Genomic DNA, 19,491 nt, shown 5'->3' on the forward strand with positions numbered 1-19,491 from the left:
CCTCTCTTGCTACCGGGAGCAGATCAGATAGTGCACTATACAGCCAAAAGTAAGTGGACACTGGATTTTATAATGTAGGATGTATAATAACTGCTTTAAAAACTGTAGGCATTGATTATAGAGTTATAGAGCATTAATTTGCAGGTATAACAGCCTCTACTGTAGGCACTGATTATAGAGTTAGCCCCTTCTTTGAGGGTATAACAGCTTCTACTCTTTTAATAAGGCTTTCAACAATATATTGGGAGGGAATCTGTGGGCTTCTGTGCTTCTGGGTAGTTATAGCCTAGCAGTTAAGGTATAGGACTAGTAATCAGAAGGTCACTGGTTCAAGCCTCACCACTGACAGGTGGCCACTGTTGGGCCCTTGAACAAGGCCCTTAACCTTCAATTTTTTAGACTTATATACTAAATTACACACTTATGCTAAAGCCCTATGGTTGTGCCACAGTAGTGCCAACCTCTCCTGACTATCCTGTGCCCACTCCGGTCAAAGTGGCAGCCTCATGCTACCGGGAGCAGATCAGATAGTGCACTATACAGCCAAAAGTAAGTGGACACTGGATTTTATAATGTTGAATGTATAATAATTGCTTTAAAACCGTAGGCATTGATTATAGTTAACCCCTTCTTTGAGGGTATAACAGCCTCTACTCTTTCAAGACTTCACTTCAAGTCCTTACTGTGGGAGGAAACTGGAGCACCTGGAGGAAACCCACGCAGACACGGGAGAACATGCAAACTCAACACTAAAAGGACCCAGACCGCTCCACCTCGGAATCGAACCCAGGACCTTGTTGCTGTGAAGTGATAGTGCTACCCACCGAGCCACCGTGCCGGTATAATAAGGTTGAAGTCAGGGATCTGTGCAGGTCACTGGAGTTTCTGCACACCGAGCTTTATAGACTGTGACATGCTGGAACAGAACAGGGCCTTCCCCAATCTGTTCCAACTTTTAGCAATGGAAGGGGGTTAAAATACCTGCATTGCATATTTGAGAGGGGTGTCCACATACTTTTGGCCTTATGGAAACATGGTTGTGTACAACAGAATAGTACAACAGATCTTACCTGCGGCTCCCTGCCCAGGCCGGCTCCGCCCCCTACAGCCATGATGGGCACACCGGTCTGTGCCGAGACGAACTCCAGTACGGGAGCCAGCGGGGCGCGTTCGGGCGGCGGCGGCTTCTCCTGCTCGAACACGAGGCCCTGCAGTGGCGTGTTGGCCAGCAGTTCACACAGCTGCAGCAGCAGGCTCCCGGGGCTGCTCTCGTTCACGGCCAGCCAGATGACGTTGGCCGAGCCCCACGGCGTCATCACGGACTCGCCCACCTGCCCCGACCAGCCGGCGCCCGCCCCTGTTCCCGCAGCCGTGCCCGCGCCCGCCGCCGAGGCGCCCCCTACCCCTACACTCGTCTCCGGGAGGTGGGAGGATCCCGAGTGGACCACGGCGATGTTGACTCCGCCCGAAGCCCCGCCCGAGTCCCTCTCTCGCTCCCGGGGGCGGAGCAATAGCGGAGGGGACGACCAGGCCGGCCCGCTGCACGCCAGCACGGCCAGTAGGAGCGAGACGGCAGGCTGCACTGCCATGACGAGGTGTGGCAGACGGTGAGGTTGGTTCAAGTAGATCGCCTGGACGGAGAGGAAAGAGAGAAATTACGCTATTACGCTCTGTTCAGAAATTTGCATAGTTAAATAATAAACGCAGAACTTAATACCAGAAAAGTTGGGACAGTAGATGAAATGCTAATAAAACCTTTTCTGAGCCACTTATCCTCTGATGCATTTTTAACAAGCCTTAACCTAGCCCTGCTCATAAAGCTCAACCACCGGGCCGCAAACCGGTACTGGTCATTTACCGTGGGTCATTTATTACTGGCCCGCTACAAAAGCAATTCAATTTTCAATCCTCTTAGGGTGTTATTGTCCCCAATCACCACTAGGTGGGAGCAGCGTCTCATTGCAGCAAAAAAAGCTCAGGATTCAAACTGATTTTCCATTCTATAGTTATTCTGGCCCCTGAAATCATATCTTATTAGAAACCGGTCCGTGGTGCAAAAAAGGTTAGGGACTACTGCTCTAGCACCCTACCACACACCCACACACAAAAACAAACATTTTAACATTTTTAGTGTTCCAATATTTTAGAAGATATGTTGCCAACATCAGTTTGTATTAGTTACTTTGTTTTACATGCTGTCCAGACTTTTCTACAACTGAGGTTTGTATTACAGTGGTACCTTGTAACTCAAAATCTTTGAAACTCGACGCCCTTCGTCGAGAAATTTGTGCCCTTAAACTCGACGTGTGTGCGACTGCCGCTTTGTTCGGCGCTCGGCTTGAGCGGTCCAGTAAAATGTCATCAAAGTGTGAATATGAGACGAATCTGCATTTGTGTAGAATAACCATCAAATCCAGTCTGAAAGCTCCACATGTATCTGTGTTTATCTGGATTTTTCTCCTGTTTCACTTTTAAACTTGTGTTATAGCTCGGGGTGCTGAGAAATTGTAAGAATCAGCTTTTCCGAGAGAGTCTAAACAAAGTTTAGTGTGACTTAATGTGTTAAAAGAATGACACAGGAACACTAAACCTCTCTTAATTATTACTGCTCATAAGTTCTCTCCACTAATGAAATCCATTAGGGATGTAACGATGCACCACAAGACAGTTACAAATCGGTGCACATGTGCCACGATTCGAATCGGTTATTCATTTAAGATGAATCGATATTCACTTTAAACAGCAGAGGGCACTGGCGCTATATACCTCGCCTGGTTGACGGCACTTCGGTTGCCAGGTAGGGGGATTTTCTAGCCAAATTTATTACAATTGGGAAAAAATCGTATCGTGAAGCCAGTATCGGGAATCGTATCGCATCATGGGTAGAGTGTATCGTTACATCCCTAAAATCCATTGCTCATTATTGTAATATAATAAGTCACGTTAAGCTTTGTGCACTGTCAGCACAAAAGCGGTTTTGTCACTTCTCGAATCGAACCCAGGACCTTCTTGCTGTGAAGCGACAGCGCTACCCACCGAGTCACCGTGCCGCCCACATTGTAATAATTTGTCATGTCGGTGGAGAATAAAGCAGACTGGACCTTAAGATGCGCTATATGCTTTCCTGTGTATTAGATATGTGAAGTGCAAACAATATAAGCATCAATTCCATTAACACATACCAGTTTATATGCTATAATGCTTTCTCTATTATTTCAGTCTCAGATCCACATGTCTAAAGAGAAAACAGATGTTTAATCCTGGCTTGTAAAATATCAGATCAAAAGTGCTGCAGTGTGCCTCTACCTTCTACGCTTTACTGACATAAAAGAGCAAAATGTATTCATGATCAGAAAACAGATCAAAAGTTCAAACCTGGCGAGCTTGACCGTATGACAGAGTGTCATTTACACGCGTGACCGAGCATCAGTGTGTACAGCTCATCAGCGCATCACTGAAATCACAGACAGATGTGCGTTTTTGATGGATGTTGAGGAGGACCTTGTGAACACAGCCTTGCCTGTGATTTTGTTTCTGTTGTCAGGTAAAAGGATGTTTATACCTGACAATAAGCTTGTTGGACAGCTCGTTCCATTTATACAGAGCCAGTCTTCTCCTACACACAACATTTCTGAGTGTGTCTGTGGGAATCTGTGCCTATTTACTCTCTCTCTTTTTCTGCCCAGCCCAGCCAGATGGCAGAGCTGAGATTCGATACGATGTATTCGAGATCCCAGCTCTGGTGTGCTAGCGTGTTTTACCACTGCGCCACCTGAGCGGTATTTGTGCTCATTTGAGCAAATTTGTGAACTCAGACTCTGGCGTTTGATTAGAATAAATGAATACATTTGTGTCATAAACCAGCCTATTTGTGCTCATGAATATTCTTTATTAATTTATATGTATTAAGTTTTTTTTTTATATTAAAATAAATAATGAGTTTCTCAATTAGGCTGCTTTTTGGGATGTGTTCTCCAGCATATCTGGCAACCCTGATAACTGCTAAACACAACAGCTTTAAAGACGTGTTGTTTTCGACACTGCCTGTTACTCCTGTTCCACTTGAAAATTGGCAAGCGCAAGAAATGTCAGTGTGCGACATCAATGTACAACGTCTACATGTAAAAGGACCTGAATTATCTACCTGATTTCTCACACAATGCTTTATTTAAATTCTGACCCTCAAGCGGTGAGTAATTAGTAGGTACTGCCAGGAACATTTTGATTGATTTGTAAGAGGCAGGCAGATTGCGAGCACGTATAGCAAACAAAGACTGGAACGCTGTGCTGTGCAGTGTCGACCTTCAACTTAAATACATCTCAGGCGGTTATGTGTGGAATGCACATACAGGCTAGGTTTAAAACACAGTGTTCTAATTTAGATGACACACTTAAAACTTCAGCAATTTATCTTTAAGAGGCGTCCTGATCAGTATCAAGTCTAGTGTCATGACGTTGTAGGCGCCCGGGTGGCACAGCGGGATATACCGCCAGCGCACCAGTGCTGGGATTCTGAACTCCCGGCTACTGGTGGACTGGGCGGCCTCTACCGGGCACAATTGGCCATCAGTCTGCTGCCCTTAAACTCGATGTGTGTGCGACTGTCGTTGTTTTGTTTCGTTTTGCTTGAGCTGTGTGGTGAGGTAAAACATCATCAAAGTGCGAATATGAGACGAATCTGCATTTACGTGGAATAACTGTAAAAGCCGTGAAAGCTCCACATGTATCTGTGTTTTGCTGGATTGTCCTCACTGTTTCACTTTTAAACTTGTGTTATAGCTCGGGGTTCTGAGAAATTGTAAGAATCCGCTTTTCCGAGAGTCTAAACAAAGTTTAGTGTGACTTAATGTGTTAAAAGAATGACACAGGAACACTAAACCTCTCTTAATTATTACTGCTCATAAGTTCTCTCCACTAATGAAATCCATTAAGGATGTAACGATGCACCACAAGACAGTTAAAAATTGGGATTCGAATCGGTTATTCATTTAAGATGAATCGATATTCACTTTAAACAGCAGAGGGCACTGGCACTATTCACCTCGCCTGGTTGACGGCACTTCAGTTGTCAGGTTGCCACAATTGGCCATCAGTCTGCTGGGTAGGAAAATACCAGACTAATAAGTGGGTGGGGTCTTCAAATGCTGTGCAAGGACCCTGGCTGGCAGTCTGAGGTGCCTGTACAGAAAGTGAGGGAGCGTGGAGATCGGTGCGTGTCTCTTCGTGCGCGATATCTGGCCTCACGTGCGAATCCACCGAGGGGGCGTGGGCAGGCGAATATACCCTCCTCGGACACGACCGGATCCCCAGCAGTGGAACGCTAACTGGCTACGCTAAAAATCGGGAGAAAGGCGCCTAGACGGTGGAGCGGGATATTCCGCTAGCACACCAAGCTCCAGTCGGCTGGACGCCATCTAGCGGGCATAATTAGCAATACAATACTAATTGGCCACTGTCAGGGCCAGCTGTAGCCTAGTGGTTAAGGTACTGGACCAGTGATCAGAGGTCGAGGGTTCAAGCCCCACCACTGCCAGGTTGCTGCTGTTGGGTCCTTGAGCAAGGCCCTCAACACTCAATTGCTCAGACTATATACTGTAACTGTAATGTAAGTCGCTTTGGATAAAGGCATCTGCTAAATGCTGAAAATGTATCTGCAGGGTGGGGTGGGGTCTTCATACGCTGTGTAAGGACCCTGATTGGCGGAGGAGACGTCTGTGCAGAGTGCAGGGGCGAGAGGAGGAGGGCTGTACACGTGTCGGAAGAGGCGTGTACAGCAATGTGCTCTCCTCTGACGCAATCTGGTATCCCTCAGCAGCACAATACAAATTGAGTGTGCTAAATCAGGAGGAAAATGGGGAGAAAATTCATTTTTTAAAAAGGGGGTGTCCAAATAGTGATACCGGGGATGCCAGACCCACTACAACCGTAACCACAATAAATCAGTATTAAAACATTAAAAAATATAGATTTTTTTGGCTGTAAAGAGGGTTTGAAAGGAAATCTCAGGTTTGAATTTGCAGTATTACCACATTAAGCCCATAACTGTGAACAGATTAGAGGTAATAGGGTGCAGCCAGGGGATGAGTGCAGGGGAGCTCACATTTAATTTAGTGTGTAACCATTTAAGTAAATGATATCATGCTTTTGGTCCTATGAATGTGTTTTTTATTTATCAAGCCATCTCACAAGCTGAGGTTGGATTTTGTTAGTGAGGATTTTAGCCTTTTGACAAATCTTGTCCTGCAACCTAATTTTATTTTATGCCCCACGGTTTGGATCACTTATTTAATCTGGCTGGGTGTTCACCAGTGAGGGGGAGCAAAGTGACTGAAGTGCAGTTTGGAACTAAGCCTCTGGGTACAGCAATGCAAAAAAAAACATGTATTGGCGAACCAACTTGATTGTATACACTCAAAAAGTTAACGCTGCCGCTCAGGTGGCGCAGCGGTAAAACACACTAGCACACCAGAGCTGGGATTTTGAATACATCGTATCGAATCTCAGCTCCGCCATACGGCTGGGCTGGGCGGCCACATGAACAACGATTGGATGTTGTTCATAGGGTAGGACAAGCTGGATAAGGACCTCTGCTGGCTGGTTGATGACGTCTGCACAGAGTAGAGGAATAATGCTGATCAGGGTGTGGCTCTCCGTGCACAAAGCTGATCCGCATATGAACTCGCTTCTTGCAGGTGAAAATATGCAGTCGGCTACTGCACACGTGTCGGAGGGGGCGTGTGTCAGTCTCGCTCGCTCTCCTTAATCGGGGCGGGGGTCAGCTCCAGTGGAGAGAAAGCATAACGCAAATTGGGTACAAACTGGACGTGCTAACGTTGGGAGAAAAAGGGAGAAAATGCATAAACAAAATATTTTTAAAAAACTGCACCATGATACGAATATGCATTTGTGTGAAATAACCATCAAATCCACTCTGATTGCATTCACTGGTATCTACAGTATGTTTAGCTGTATTTTCCTCACTGTTTCACTTTTAAACTTGTGTTATACAGCTCGGGGTGCTGAGAAATAATAAGAATCAGCTTCCCCTGAAGAGTCTAAAATGCTTATGGTAAAAAAAAAAGCTTAATGTGACTTAATGTATTAAAAGAGTGACCAAGGAGCACTAGACTTCTCTCAATTATTACTGGTCATAAGTTCCAGTTATTACTGGTAATAATTTCCCTCTACAAATAAACGTTATAGGTCGTTGTTTTAGTACAATACGTCACGTTAAGCGTTGTTTGTACTGCCTGAGTCGCTTTCACTCATATCAAACAGTCATATCAAACAGTTCCTCTCATTGGAGGCACTTTGAAAAGGTCATTGGCAAACTCTATGGGTCTAAGTTCAGTCAGGTAAATGGCACTCAGGGAAGCGCATCGGCAAGCTAAGCAGCTTTACCACACTTAGAAAACTATAGAAAACAATGCCACAGTTGGCGCAAAAGCAGTTTTGCCGCTTCTCATGTAATTGCGCCTTTAATCTTTGCAAGCCAAATTGGGATGTTGCTCAATACTTTGTGCCAGAATTCCTAAGAAAATTGTCAATCAGTAAGATTAAAAAGAACATTCCTCAATGCAAGATTCAGACTCCCGACACCGTATGGATAGTGTTTCTCCAGAACATTCTGTCTTCTATTCGGGTCTTCAGGCTTCTTAATGGCTTGTTCATTGTTCCTCTAATTGTATCCATCCATCTTGTTGATGGCCGTCCTTTTTCCTCTTTTAACCTCAACTCTTCCAGGCATAATTGTCTTTCCCATTGAACTGGTTCTTCTCATAATGTGTCCAGACTAAGAGAGACTCAGTTTGGTCGTCTGGGCTTCGAGTGAGAGGTTAGGATTGATTTAGTTGAGGATTCAAGGTGTCATTGAATATTTCTATCCAGTTTTTACATCATTCACATAAAGAACAACAGAGAAGATGATGGTCTGGACCATTCTGATTGTTCCTTTCAGTTCCTTCATTCTTGTTCTGCTGAGTGCCAGTCTGTGGTGTATTTTCTGGCTGCTGGATCCTTCGCTGTTAATAATTGATCAAAGTAGACAAAAGCTGTCCACCACTTCAACCTCTCCTACATCAGTGGTGAAGTTAGTGGACTTTCCCGTCGTCATGACTTCTGTCTTCTTCATATTGAGCTCAAGACCTGTCTTTTTACCCATGTTCTTTAACTTTCCTTATAAGTGACTTCAGGTTTCCTCATTTTCTGCTAAAGATGGAAAGAACCATCCAGGCTGTAGACCAACATCTATCATGGTATGGGGGTGCAGAAGTGCACACAGAATAGGTGACTTCCATATGTGTGAAGGTACCAGTGAAACAGAGGTGTATTTGAGGATTTTTGCCATCAAGTCTGTAGTTACTTTGTAGACACAGAGTGTGTGTGCTTGACTGGCCTGCCTGCAGTCCAACTCCGTCTCCTACTGAAATGTATAAGGCATCATTAAGAGAAAAATCAGACAACAGCGACCACAGATTGTTGAGCAGCTGAAGTCTGATACATTAAGCTGTACTTAAGCATCCACACTATTTTAGATACAGTGGTACCTTGAAACTTGATGTCAGTTGGTTCTGGGAGTGGCGTATGCATCCACATACACCAATCAGCCATGACATTAAAACCAACTCTTTGTTTCTACACTCACTGTCCATTTTATCAGCTCCACTTACCATATAGAGGCACTTTGTAGTTTTACAATTACTGACTGTAGTCCATCTGTTACTCTACATACTTTGTTAGCCCCATTTTATACAGTTCTTCAATGGTCAGGACCCCCACAGGACCACTACAGAGCAGGTATTATTTGGGTGGTGGATGATTCTCAGCACTGCAGTGACACTGACATGGTGGTGGTGTGTTAGTGTGTGTTGTGCTGGAGTTTTTAAACACCTCACTGTCACTGCTGGACTGTGAATTGTCAACCAACCAAAAATATCCATCCAACAGCGCCCTGTGGGCAGCGTCCGATGAAGGTCTAGAAGATGACCAACTCAAACAGCAGCAATAGATGAGCGATCGTCCCTGACTTTACATCTACAAGGTGGACCAACGAGGTAGGAGTGTCTAACAGAGTGGACAGTGAGTGGACATAGAATTGTAGAAACTCCAGCAGTGCTGCTGTGTCTGATCCACTCATACTAGCACATTGTAGAATTGTAGAACTACAAAGTGCTCCTATATGGTAAGTGGAGATGATAAAATGGACAGTGGGTGTAGAAACAAGGAGGTGGTTTTAATGTTATGGCTGATTAGTGTATATTTTTTTTTCTTTAACTGTCAGAACCCCGAGCTGTAACACAAGTTTAAAAGTGGAACAGGAGGAAAATCCAGATAAACACAGATACATGTGGAGCTTTCAGAGTGGATTTGATGGTTATTCCACACAAATGCAGATTCGTCTCATATTCACACTTTGATGACGTTGAACTGCACCGCTCAAGCCAAGCGCTGAACAAAGCAGCGGTCGCACACAAGATGAGTTTCAAAGGGGACATTGAGTTACAAGGTACCACTGTATATTTTTTACATGTTTCTGTTTTTCTAATTGAAAGCAGCGCAACTAAACGTAACCTACTGCAAAACTAACTCAGCCTGATATAACAGCAAAAACCCCAAATTTACATCTCTGATGGAATTTACCTAAATCTCTTATGTTGCCAAATGCCACTTTACTAAAGTCAAAAAAACGATGATGCACCGAGACCTTGTTGATAGACTGTAGTCTGTATAGCATTCTACAACTAACAGGCATTAATAAAACTAGGGTGTGTATTCATGGCTTGCTTTCCTCTTGTATGATCTTAATTATTCCTCAGTAATTATATTCAAACACATACACACAGTTAATTAGGTTCACCTACCTGCTACCTCGTGTATAATTATTCAGTTAGCCAGTCATGTGGCAGCATCACATTGTATTAAATCATAACACGGGTCGAGAGTTACAGTTAATGTTCATACCAAACATGAGATGGGCCGATCGAAGGATTGACAAACGTACGCATTTAAGATTTTGAGGCGTTCAGGTTGAGCAGGTCTAATACGCTAGCCCACCGGTGATAAGATCTCAAGCTGTCTGTTTGAAGCTCTGTGGGCAGTTGTAGCCTAGTGGTTAAGGAAATGGACTAGTAATCGAAAGGTCACCGGTTCAAGCCTCAATACTGCCAGGTTGCCACTGTTGGACCCTTAAGCAAGGTCCCTAACCCTCAATTGCTTGGACAATATACTGTCACAGTACTGTAAGTCACTTTGGATAAAAGCGTCTGCTAAATGCCGAAAATGTCGGTCTGATGGGATTCCTTATTGCTGCTGCAGTTGCGGCCTCTGCTGGCTGGTCGATGGCGCATGCACAGAGACGAGGAACAACGGAGATCAGTGAGTGACTCTCTGTACGCAATACCGATCTCCGTCTGAGGTGAAAAGAAGCACTTGACTACTACACCTGTCGGAGGGGCATGTGTTAGCTCTAGGCTTTTTTGGGCAGGGTAGGGGTCTGCAGCAATCGAGGAGACTACTAATCGAGGGAAAAATGCCAAAATAGAATAAAACCAAAAAAAATGATAATACACAAAGGTACATGGACATCCATCTAATTATTAGAGGGAGGCAAACCAGTATACCCCGTAGAATACCCTAACCTGAACCCTATATGGCTCAGGGTATTTGGACATCCCTCTAATTATTAGTGTGAGGAAACCAAAATACCCCGTAAAATACCCATACGGATACAAAGAGAGCACTCACAACTCTTCACAGATAGTAACTAATATGGGATTTGAACCATGCCAGCCATCTATCCTTTTAACCTCGACAACCGACCTTACAATTGTAATCTTAACCCCTAACCCTAATCCTTAACCCCTAACCCTATATGGACAAAGGTATTTGGACATCCCCCTAATTATTAGCGGCAGGAAACCAGAATACCTACCTGATTGGTAGGAAACCATGCCACCTATTCTTTTAATCTTGAAAAACGATCTAGTCGACACCCTAATCCCTAACCCTTAACCGCTAACCCTATATGGACACAGGCATTTGGACATGCACCTAGTTATTAAAAACAGAAATACCCTGTACAATACCCTGATGGATACAAAGAGACCACTTCAAACTCGTCACAGATACCCCTTTTCCACCAAAAAAACCATGGTTCTTGAACCGGTTCTGTTCAGGTTTCTCTGAACCTTGGTGTTTTGTAGAGAACCGACCTGCGTTTCCACCAGTTTTTGAGAACCAAGCAGCGTCATCAACAGTGGGCATTACTTAACGAAAGTTAAGAGCAGTAATATCATGGTGGAGCGTGTAGATTATGTGCGAGCATTTGTGCTGCTGTTACAGATGTTTGTTTTTATGCAAAAAGCATCGATCTAACAATCGGTGATAAGAAGACGTGACGTGTTTGTCTCAGTTGTTGTTTTCTTTAGTTCATTAACGTGAGAAGCGTCTTGCGCTTCGGTTTCACCGTGACTCTCGGCACAAATAGCCGATTTGCTCAGCGCTCGGCTTGAGCAGTGAAAGATCACTAAAGTTCCACAACACGAACATCCATATGTGTGAAATAAACATCAAATCTACTCTAAAATAACACATGTATCTGTGTTTAGCTGGATTTACTTTACGTGTGGTGTTTATGCAGCTCGGGGAGTCGAAAAAGCGTCACGCTTTATTTTTCACGTTAAGCGTTTTTCGTTCTGTCCGGGTCACTTTTACCACGTCACATCACACAGTTCACCTTTTTAAAGGCGCTTTGAAAATATCAGCGGCAAACTGGCTCAAAATGTGATCAGGTGAACTTTAAAAGATAAAAATGCAGCGACAAGCTCCATACGAGACACCAGCGGACGCCATTGTTGCTGTCGCTGTGCTGTACAACATGACACGCCCATAGGTGACGTCACGGTTCGTGCTGAAAAACCAAGTATTCTGTGGTGCCAGATCGGCCCGCGAGTTCACTGTCTGGAACCTCTTTTTTCCGGTGGAAACACGCGGAACCGGTTCAAAGTCAAGTTCGGGAACCGGAACGGGCTCCGTGCCGCGTAGGTGGAAAAGGGGTAAGATTGGATTTGAACCATGCCAACCAACCATAACACCAATCTATCCTTGCAACCTCGACAACCAACCTTACAAAATATGTGGTGCTTCATTACACTGTATGGTTTCCTTCAAGCTCTCAAAACACGCAGAAGGAGGATTGGTGTGAGTAGCTGAATGGTGAGTAAATGGGTGACTGTGTGTGTTGTACTCTTTGAGAAGCCAGCTCTTGACCAGTATGAATCCAGTAAGTTGGCATGGTGATTATACAGGTTAGATGCTTGGTCATCTCATGAAACCAGACTGAGGTGGTGCAACATCTACGTTCTATATTAGCCCACTACAGCTGAAACTACTGATCTAGGTCATGGTGGGTCCTGAGCCTATTCAACGACTATCGTCCCGTAGCACTCACGCCTATCATCATGAAGTGCTTCGAGAAACTAGTCATGAGGCATATTAAGACCCTACTGCCTCCCACCATGGACCCACTGCAGTTTGGGTACCGTCCTAACCGCTCAACGGATGACGCCATATCCACCACACTTCACCTGGCTTCTACACACCTGGACAGAAAGAATACTTACGTCAGGATGCTGTTCATAGACTTTAGCTCAGCATTCAACACCATCCTTCCTCAGCATCTAATTGGAAAGCTGAGCACGCTGGGCCTGAACACCTCTCTCTGCAACTGGATCCTGGACTTCTTGACTGAGAGACCTCAGTCCGTCCGGATCGGTAAGAACACCTCCAGCACCACCACACTGAGCACCGGCGCTCCCCAAGGCTGTGTGCTCAGTCCACTGCTGTTTACTCTGCTTACGCACGACTGTACAGCAATGCACAGCTCGAATTCCATCGTTAAGTTTGCAGACGACACAACTGTGGTGGGACTCATCAGCAACAACGATGAGTCAGCGTACAGAGAGGAGGTACAACATCTAACGAACTGGTGCCAAGTCAACAACCTGTCTCTGAATGTGGATAAAACCAAAGAGATGGTCATTGACTTTAGAAAGACACTAAGGGACCACTCCCCACTGCACATCGACGGCTCATCTGTTGAGATCGTCAAGAGCACCAAATTTCTCGGTGTTCATCTGGAAGAGAATCTCACCTGGACCCTTAACACCAGTTCCATCACCAAGAAAGCCCAGCAGCGTCTCTACTTTTTGAGAAGACTGAGGAAAGCTCATCTGCCACCCCCCATTCTCACCACGTTCTACAGAGGAACAATCGAGAGCATCCTGAGCGGCTGCATCACTGTCTGGTTCGGAAATTGTACTGCGTCGGACCGTAAGACTCTCCAGCGAGTAGTGAGGACAGCTGAAAAGATCATCGGGGTCGCTCTTCCATCTCTCACGGACATTTTTAACACCCGCTGCATCCGCAAAGCTCTCAGCATTGTGGACGATCCAACCCATCCATCACATGGACTTTTTACTCTGCTCCCGTCTGGGAGACGATACCGCAGCATCCGGACTAACACGACCAGACTGTGTAACAGTTTTATCCCTCAAGCAATCAGACTTCTAAACTCAGGACTGTAACAATTTCCTCCGGAAATTTTCTGCTGCCACACACTGATCTGTATTGACTGTTACTTGCATTTTTGACTATGTTACTTGTATTTTTGCACACCTCCTGGAAATGCACAATAATTTCTGCACCTTACTTGTATTTTGCACCATATTTACTTTTTAGGCACCTTATCTGCATTGCCAATTTTACGCTGCTAATGTACAACATGTCACTACCTCAGGAACCATTGTACCATCTATTCACCATCATGTACTAACACTTGTCTTTAGTCCTGTCTTCTAATTACTTGTTTAGATTAGGGATAATTAGGAATATCTTTTGTAGTTATTTATTATAGGATTTTTTGTATTATTGTTGTATTTGCACTGTTTTGTCTTGCACTTTTTGTACCGTGTTACACCGTGATCCTAGAGGAACGCTGTTTCGTTTCAATATGTACTTGTATGTAGCTGAAATGACAATAAAACCTCTCTGACTCTGACTCTCTGACTCTGACTCTGATTCCGGAGGCACTAAATGCCGAGCAGGAACACAGTTTACCCTAAAGATCCATTATGAGGTGTCTTTCACTCATTCAATACTACACATAAACTGGACAACACCATGTCACAACCATTGGTTTCCCAGTACTCTTCCTGGCTGTGAGTTGAGCATGTTTCCCCACCTCATCATCGACTACTCAAGTACCTTGGTTTCATCCCACTGCCTCAAAAATCTACAATCAAATCTGGCTACTTCTACTGTAGGTATTTCCAAGTGTATTGGACCCACAGGAGCATTAATTAGGATGAAGCGGTCACCTGAGATAAAATCACAGAGGTGTACAGGGCTCAGGCTGGCCTCTGCAATGCTTGTTTTGGTTCCTGACACAGCAGCATATTGGGAGGGGAGGAATGGCAGGGAGGGGGGTATCAGAGACCATTCGGTGATACAAATGGGGATCGAAATAAAGCACCAGCAGCTCAATGCATCATTTTTCCAGTCACCCTGGGCATCAGCCGCCACTCCTCCTGGTCTCAAAACACTTTCTTTCATTATCATTAGACTAAGCATGCCTACGTACACTGCAATCAGATTGTACGTTCAGTGGAGACGTGTTCAGTTTCCCCTCAGATACGCATAACGGAAGTGGACAAAATATCAGAAACTGGTTACAATATAGTCATTTCATGAAGCAGAAGGACCCAGCTTTGCCTCCAGACAAACAATAACCTCTAAAAATCTCATGAATGAAATATTTCTACTTGAAATGGCATGAATCGTATCTTTTATTAAGGCACTGAGGTGGTGCAACATGTACGTTCTATACTAGCCCACTACAGCTGAAATCCGTGTTCGAATCAGAGCTGTGCAGTCGGCCAGGTGGGCATCTGCACAGATATGTCAGACATAGTGTCAGACATGTCAGACACACAGAAAGGACCCGGACCACTCCAACTGGGATTCAAACCCAGGACCTTCTTGCTATGAGGCGAAAGTGCTACCCACCGAGCCACCGTGCTGCCCTTATTTTAGTATAAACATAAATTAATATTTGGGAAAAGAGCTAGAAGGGAAAAAGTCATATCTGTGTGTCTGATATGCCGGCTGTTTTTCAGGGCGAGATATGCAAATGTTCCCACTTTGATCCCGAACATGCCTGACGTAATAATTTCCTTTCTATCTCTGTGTCTCGCTCTCTCACCTCTATTAGTTCCACCTGATTGTTCCACTATCTTTCAGCGCTGAGGAGTCATCGAAAGGAAAAAAAGGAGACATTCCCAGAAAGGGGATTAAGACATGTGAAGGCAGGGTCAGTCTCACGCTGAGAGAGGGATATAAAAAAAAATCGAGGGACTTATGAACATGAGTAAGAGAACAGAACTGAAGCCGGGGAGAGGGAAAAGAAATATTAAAAAACAAAAACCAGAAAGCTCAATAAAGCACTAGGACAGAGGCTGGAATGAAGGTGCTTGAAGGGGAGAAAAATGCCCCATCAGAGGGGCTGCTGCTGCATTATTCAGTGCATTATTACTGCATTCTTGTTGGCCTGTGGGCAGAGACTGCAGTGCAGAGCAGAAGAGTAGAGCACATTCACACACAGGGTTAGCATTACTTCATGCTGAGCTATTCACTAACAAACACTGCGGTCTGGAGCAGAACGACAAACAGACACCGCTCGCTCGCTCGCAACACCACTCACGCTCTCCCCAAAAATCTGCAGAGCAAAAAAAAAAATCCACAGAGCATGAAATGTGTATAGACAATGGCTGAACTACGCTGGAGGAAATCATGCTGAATGGATTTTGTATTAAAAACTGAATCATTAGAGGGGAGAAAAAGTCAAATTTACCAGGCTGAATGAATAATTTTACTTTAGCAATGGAAAGGGTGTGGTATCCACTGCTGGCAGTGTGGACACACCAGAGGCCAGGACGTTACTTCAAAAAAATCACAATGATTATTTTCCCTGTGCCCTGTTCGCTTTCCCATGACCTCACACCAGTTGCCACTCTTTTTTTTGGGGGGGGGGGAGGGTATGTATATATCACAAATAAAGGCATACTGTACTATGTAAGGCAGTGATAGCTTAGATCAGGGGTGTCAAACTCATTTTCACCAAGGGCCACATCTGCATTATGGTGGCCCTTAAAGGGTCGATTGTAACATAACCTGCTGTGATTGCAGTCTGCCTTTTAAGTCCTGGACAATTTGTTGTTTTGGTATATTTATAATGTACAGCCCCAAAGCAGAAAAAGTTGGGACAGCATGGAAAAAGCAAATAATAAAATAAAAGTTTCTTACATTTACTTTTGCATTTCATATTTTGTTGCTTAATAAACATTTCATTTCATTTATTAATAAACCTCCATTCCTGCATTTCAGGTCTGCAACAAACTCCAAAAATAGTTGGGACAGTAAAGCATTTACCACTTTGTAATGTTGACATTCCTTTTCACCACACTTAAAAGACGTTTTGGCACCGAGGAGACCAAGTGATTTAGTGTTTCAGCTTTTATTTTGTCTCGTTCTTCCTGCAAACACGTCTTAAGATGTGCAACAGTACGGGGGTCGTTGCATTTTTCCTTTTAAAATTCTCTATTGGGGACAGGTCAGGACTGCAGGCAGGCCAGTCCAGTACCTGTACCCTCTTCTTCCGCAGCCATGCCTTTGTAATGTGTGCAGCATGTGGTTTTGCATCGTCTTGTTGAAAATGCTGGACGTCCCTGGAAAAGGTGACGTCTTGAAGGCAGCACATGTTGCTCTCAGATCTCAATGTACTTTTCTGCATTAATGCTGCCATCACAGAAGTGTAAATGACCTTTGCCAAGGGCACTGATACCGCCCCATACCATGACAGACTCTGGCTTTTGGACTTGTTGCTGATAACAGTCTGGACGGTCCTTTTCGTCTTTGGTCCGGAGCACACGCCGTCCATTTTTTCCAAAAAAGACCTGGAATGCTGATTCATCTGACCACAATACACGTCCATCCTAGATGCCTCCGAGCCCAGAGAAGTTGACGCCTCTTCTGGACATGGTTAACATAAGGCTTCTTTTTTGCTGGATGTTTATTAACAAATGAAATGAAGTTGAGCAGATAAAACATGAAATATCTCAGGTTCATCCTGTCTGCAATCAAATAAAAGTCAAAGTAAATGTAATGTTTTTAATTTCTTTGCATTTTACTTACTGTCCCAACTTTTTCTGATTTGGGGTTGTACTATTTATTTATCTATATTTATTTAAGCAACCTTTTAATTACTAGTCCAGTACCTTAACCACTAGACTACAACTGCCCCTTATACATGCTTCTGATCAGTGAATCAAATCCAGCATGGAAATGATTCAACTGGAGGAAATCTGACTCTCTGAACAAATGAATCAACACAATCAATTCTCCAAACGTGCTTTTTGGCTTTTCAGTAACAGGATTTAAAAAAAGCCAATAGTTAGGTGTTCACATACTTTTTGGCATGAAGTGTACATAGCAAACACCTGCTAATTGGCATGATTATGCCACTTAATCCACTTCCCAATCGATAAGCAATGATTAAAAGTAATTAGGTAATGTGGTTGCCCCACAGCTCCAGGGTTTAATCCTCGCCTCTGGTTACTAAATGTTGAAGGTTTGACATGTTTTATGTATCTTGTATGCCGCCCTTTGGTGGCTGAAACACTCCGTGGCCGCTGTGTAAATGTAGAACCAACGATTTACTCACACTGATGACGAAGGCACTCGAACCCCAGTCATGACTGCCATCAGCAAGGCGGCAATCAGTGCCCATGCCGGATCATGTGGATAGTGACTGAATGGCTCGGATCAGGGGAGCCGAGAACAAACAGTCCATGCTATATTAGTGGACTGAGACTGAGCCGTTCACCACTGCTCACTCAAACACCCCACTTCTGTCGAGTGTGCTCCAATACAACACTTCAATTACCCAGAAGTCATAGGCATACATCTGCAAAGAATGCTACACAGCTTTCTCGGTCAAGACGGGAAATTGAAAGTGCTTGAGAGACGCGGTGGTCTGATGCTCTAGCCCAAAGCTGAGGAGAAATCAGGCTCTCGAGTTTGAATCTTGGCCTGGCTGGGCGTCTAACAGGCACAGTTGGCGGTGCCTGAGGGAGGAAAGGTCGATGCGGAATTGAGACCTGTTTGATGGGGGATGCACAGAGGGCATAGCGGGAGTCTCTGTATGAAACGTGGCTCTAAGATGGAATCAACCGCTGACAAGTAACAAAAAGGAGGTGGTGGTGGCTAGTTTATGGCTCTCCTAGGCCAGGCCAGGATAGGATGGTGCAAACAGTGGATGGATTACAAAGGAGAATTAGGAAATACTACTGGGAGATGTACACCGATCAGGCATAACATTATTAACAAGCACTGACAGGTGAAGTGAATAACACTGATTATCTCTTCATCACAGCACTTGTTAGTGGGTGGGATATATTAGGCAGCAAGTGAACATTTTATCCTCAAAGTTGATGTGTTAGAAGCATGAAAAATGACAAGGGCCAAATTGTGATGGCTAGACGACTGGGTCAGAGCATCTCCAAAACTGCAGCTCTTGTGGGGTGTTCTCGGTTTGCAGTGGTCAGCATCTATCAAAAGTGGTCCAAGGAAGGAACAGTGGTAAACCGGCGACAGGGTCATGGGCGGCCAAGGCTCATTGATGCACGTGGGGAGTGAAGGCTGGCCCGTAGTGTTATGTTTTGTAGAGAACATACTGTAAAACACGAGTTTGTGCCCCCGTCCCACCTTATTACAACTACCCCCCTTGCGTTTCCCCTCACCCCGTATCTTGCGTTCTCATTGGCTGTTCGACATCGCACTCATTGTCAGTCGGCCGACTCATATCCAGATATCTAGCAAGCTAGATATTTATCTTCAGTCGCCGAGCGCTCGACAAGCTGCTCGGATCGAGTCGTTGAGTAATTCACACACAGCGATTGAGAGCCGAGTTTCGATCGCTGAGCGAACGCCGAGTTGCTCCCGGGCCGGCAAATCTACCGCCGACCAGTCGGCGACCAAAAATCATGGCAAAAATGGCAAAAATATTTACTGAAGTCAGATGTACAGCCACGTTTTAAGTTTATGGAAAACAGATCGCTGTATTAAAGGATTACAATTTGAATCAGGGGCGGCACGGTGACTAAGTGGGTAGCACTGTCGCCTCACAGCAAGAAGGTCCTGGATTCGATCCCCAGGCGGGGTGGTCCGGGTCCTTTCTGTGCAGAGTTTGCATGTTCTCCCCGTGTCTGTGTGGGTTTCCTCCTGGAGCTCCGGTTTCCTCCCACAGTCCAAAAACATGCAGTCAGGTTAACTGGAGACACTGAATTGCCACATGAACAACGATTGGCCTGTTGTTCAGACGGGTGGGACTAAGCCGGATTGGGTCTCTCTCTCATGACTGGTGCAATTACGACCTCT

The 19,491-nt window shown here is 44.8% G+C and overlaps 1 protein-coding gene across 1 annotated transcript in view; it reads right to left on the reverse strand.

Moving 5' to 3' along the window:
- Positions 1-19,491, reverse strand: part of grin2da (glutamate receptor, ionotropic, N-methyl D-aspartate 2D, a) — a 232,600-nt gene that overhangs the window by 111,287 nt on the left and 101,822 nt on the right. Inside the window, exon 2 of the mRNA XM_062985506.1 lies at positions 1,071-1,631. Coding sequence (XP_062841576.1) covers positions 1,071-1,589 — 519 coding nt within the window. The 5' untranslated portion in view covers positions 1,590-1,631. The remainder of the gene's footprint in view (positions 1-1,070; positions 1,632-19,491) is intronic.

The sequence above is a fragment of the Trichomycterus rosablanca genome, chromosome 2, assembly GCF_030014385.1.
Source record: "Trichomycterus rosablanca isolate fTriRos1 chromosome 2, fTriRos1.hap1, whole genome shotgun sequence".
In the NCBI taxonomy this organism is placed as follows: domain Eukaryota; kingdom Metazoa; phylum Chordata; class Actinopteri; order Siluriformes; family Trichomycteridae; genus Trichomycterus; species Trichomycterus rosablanca.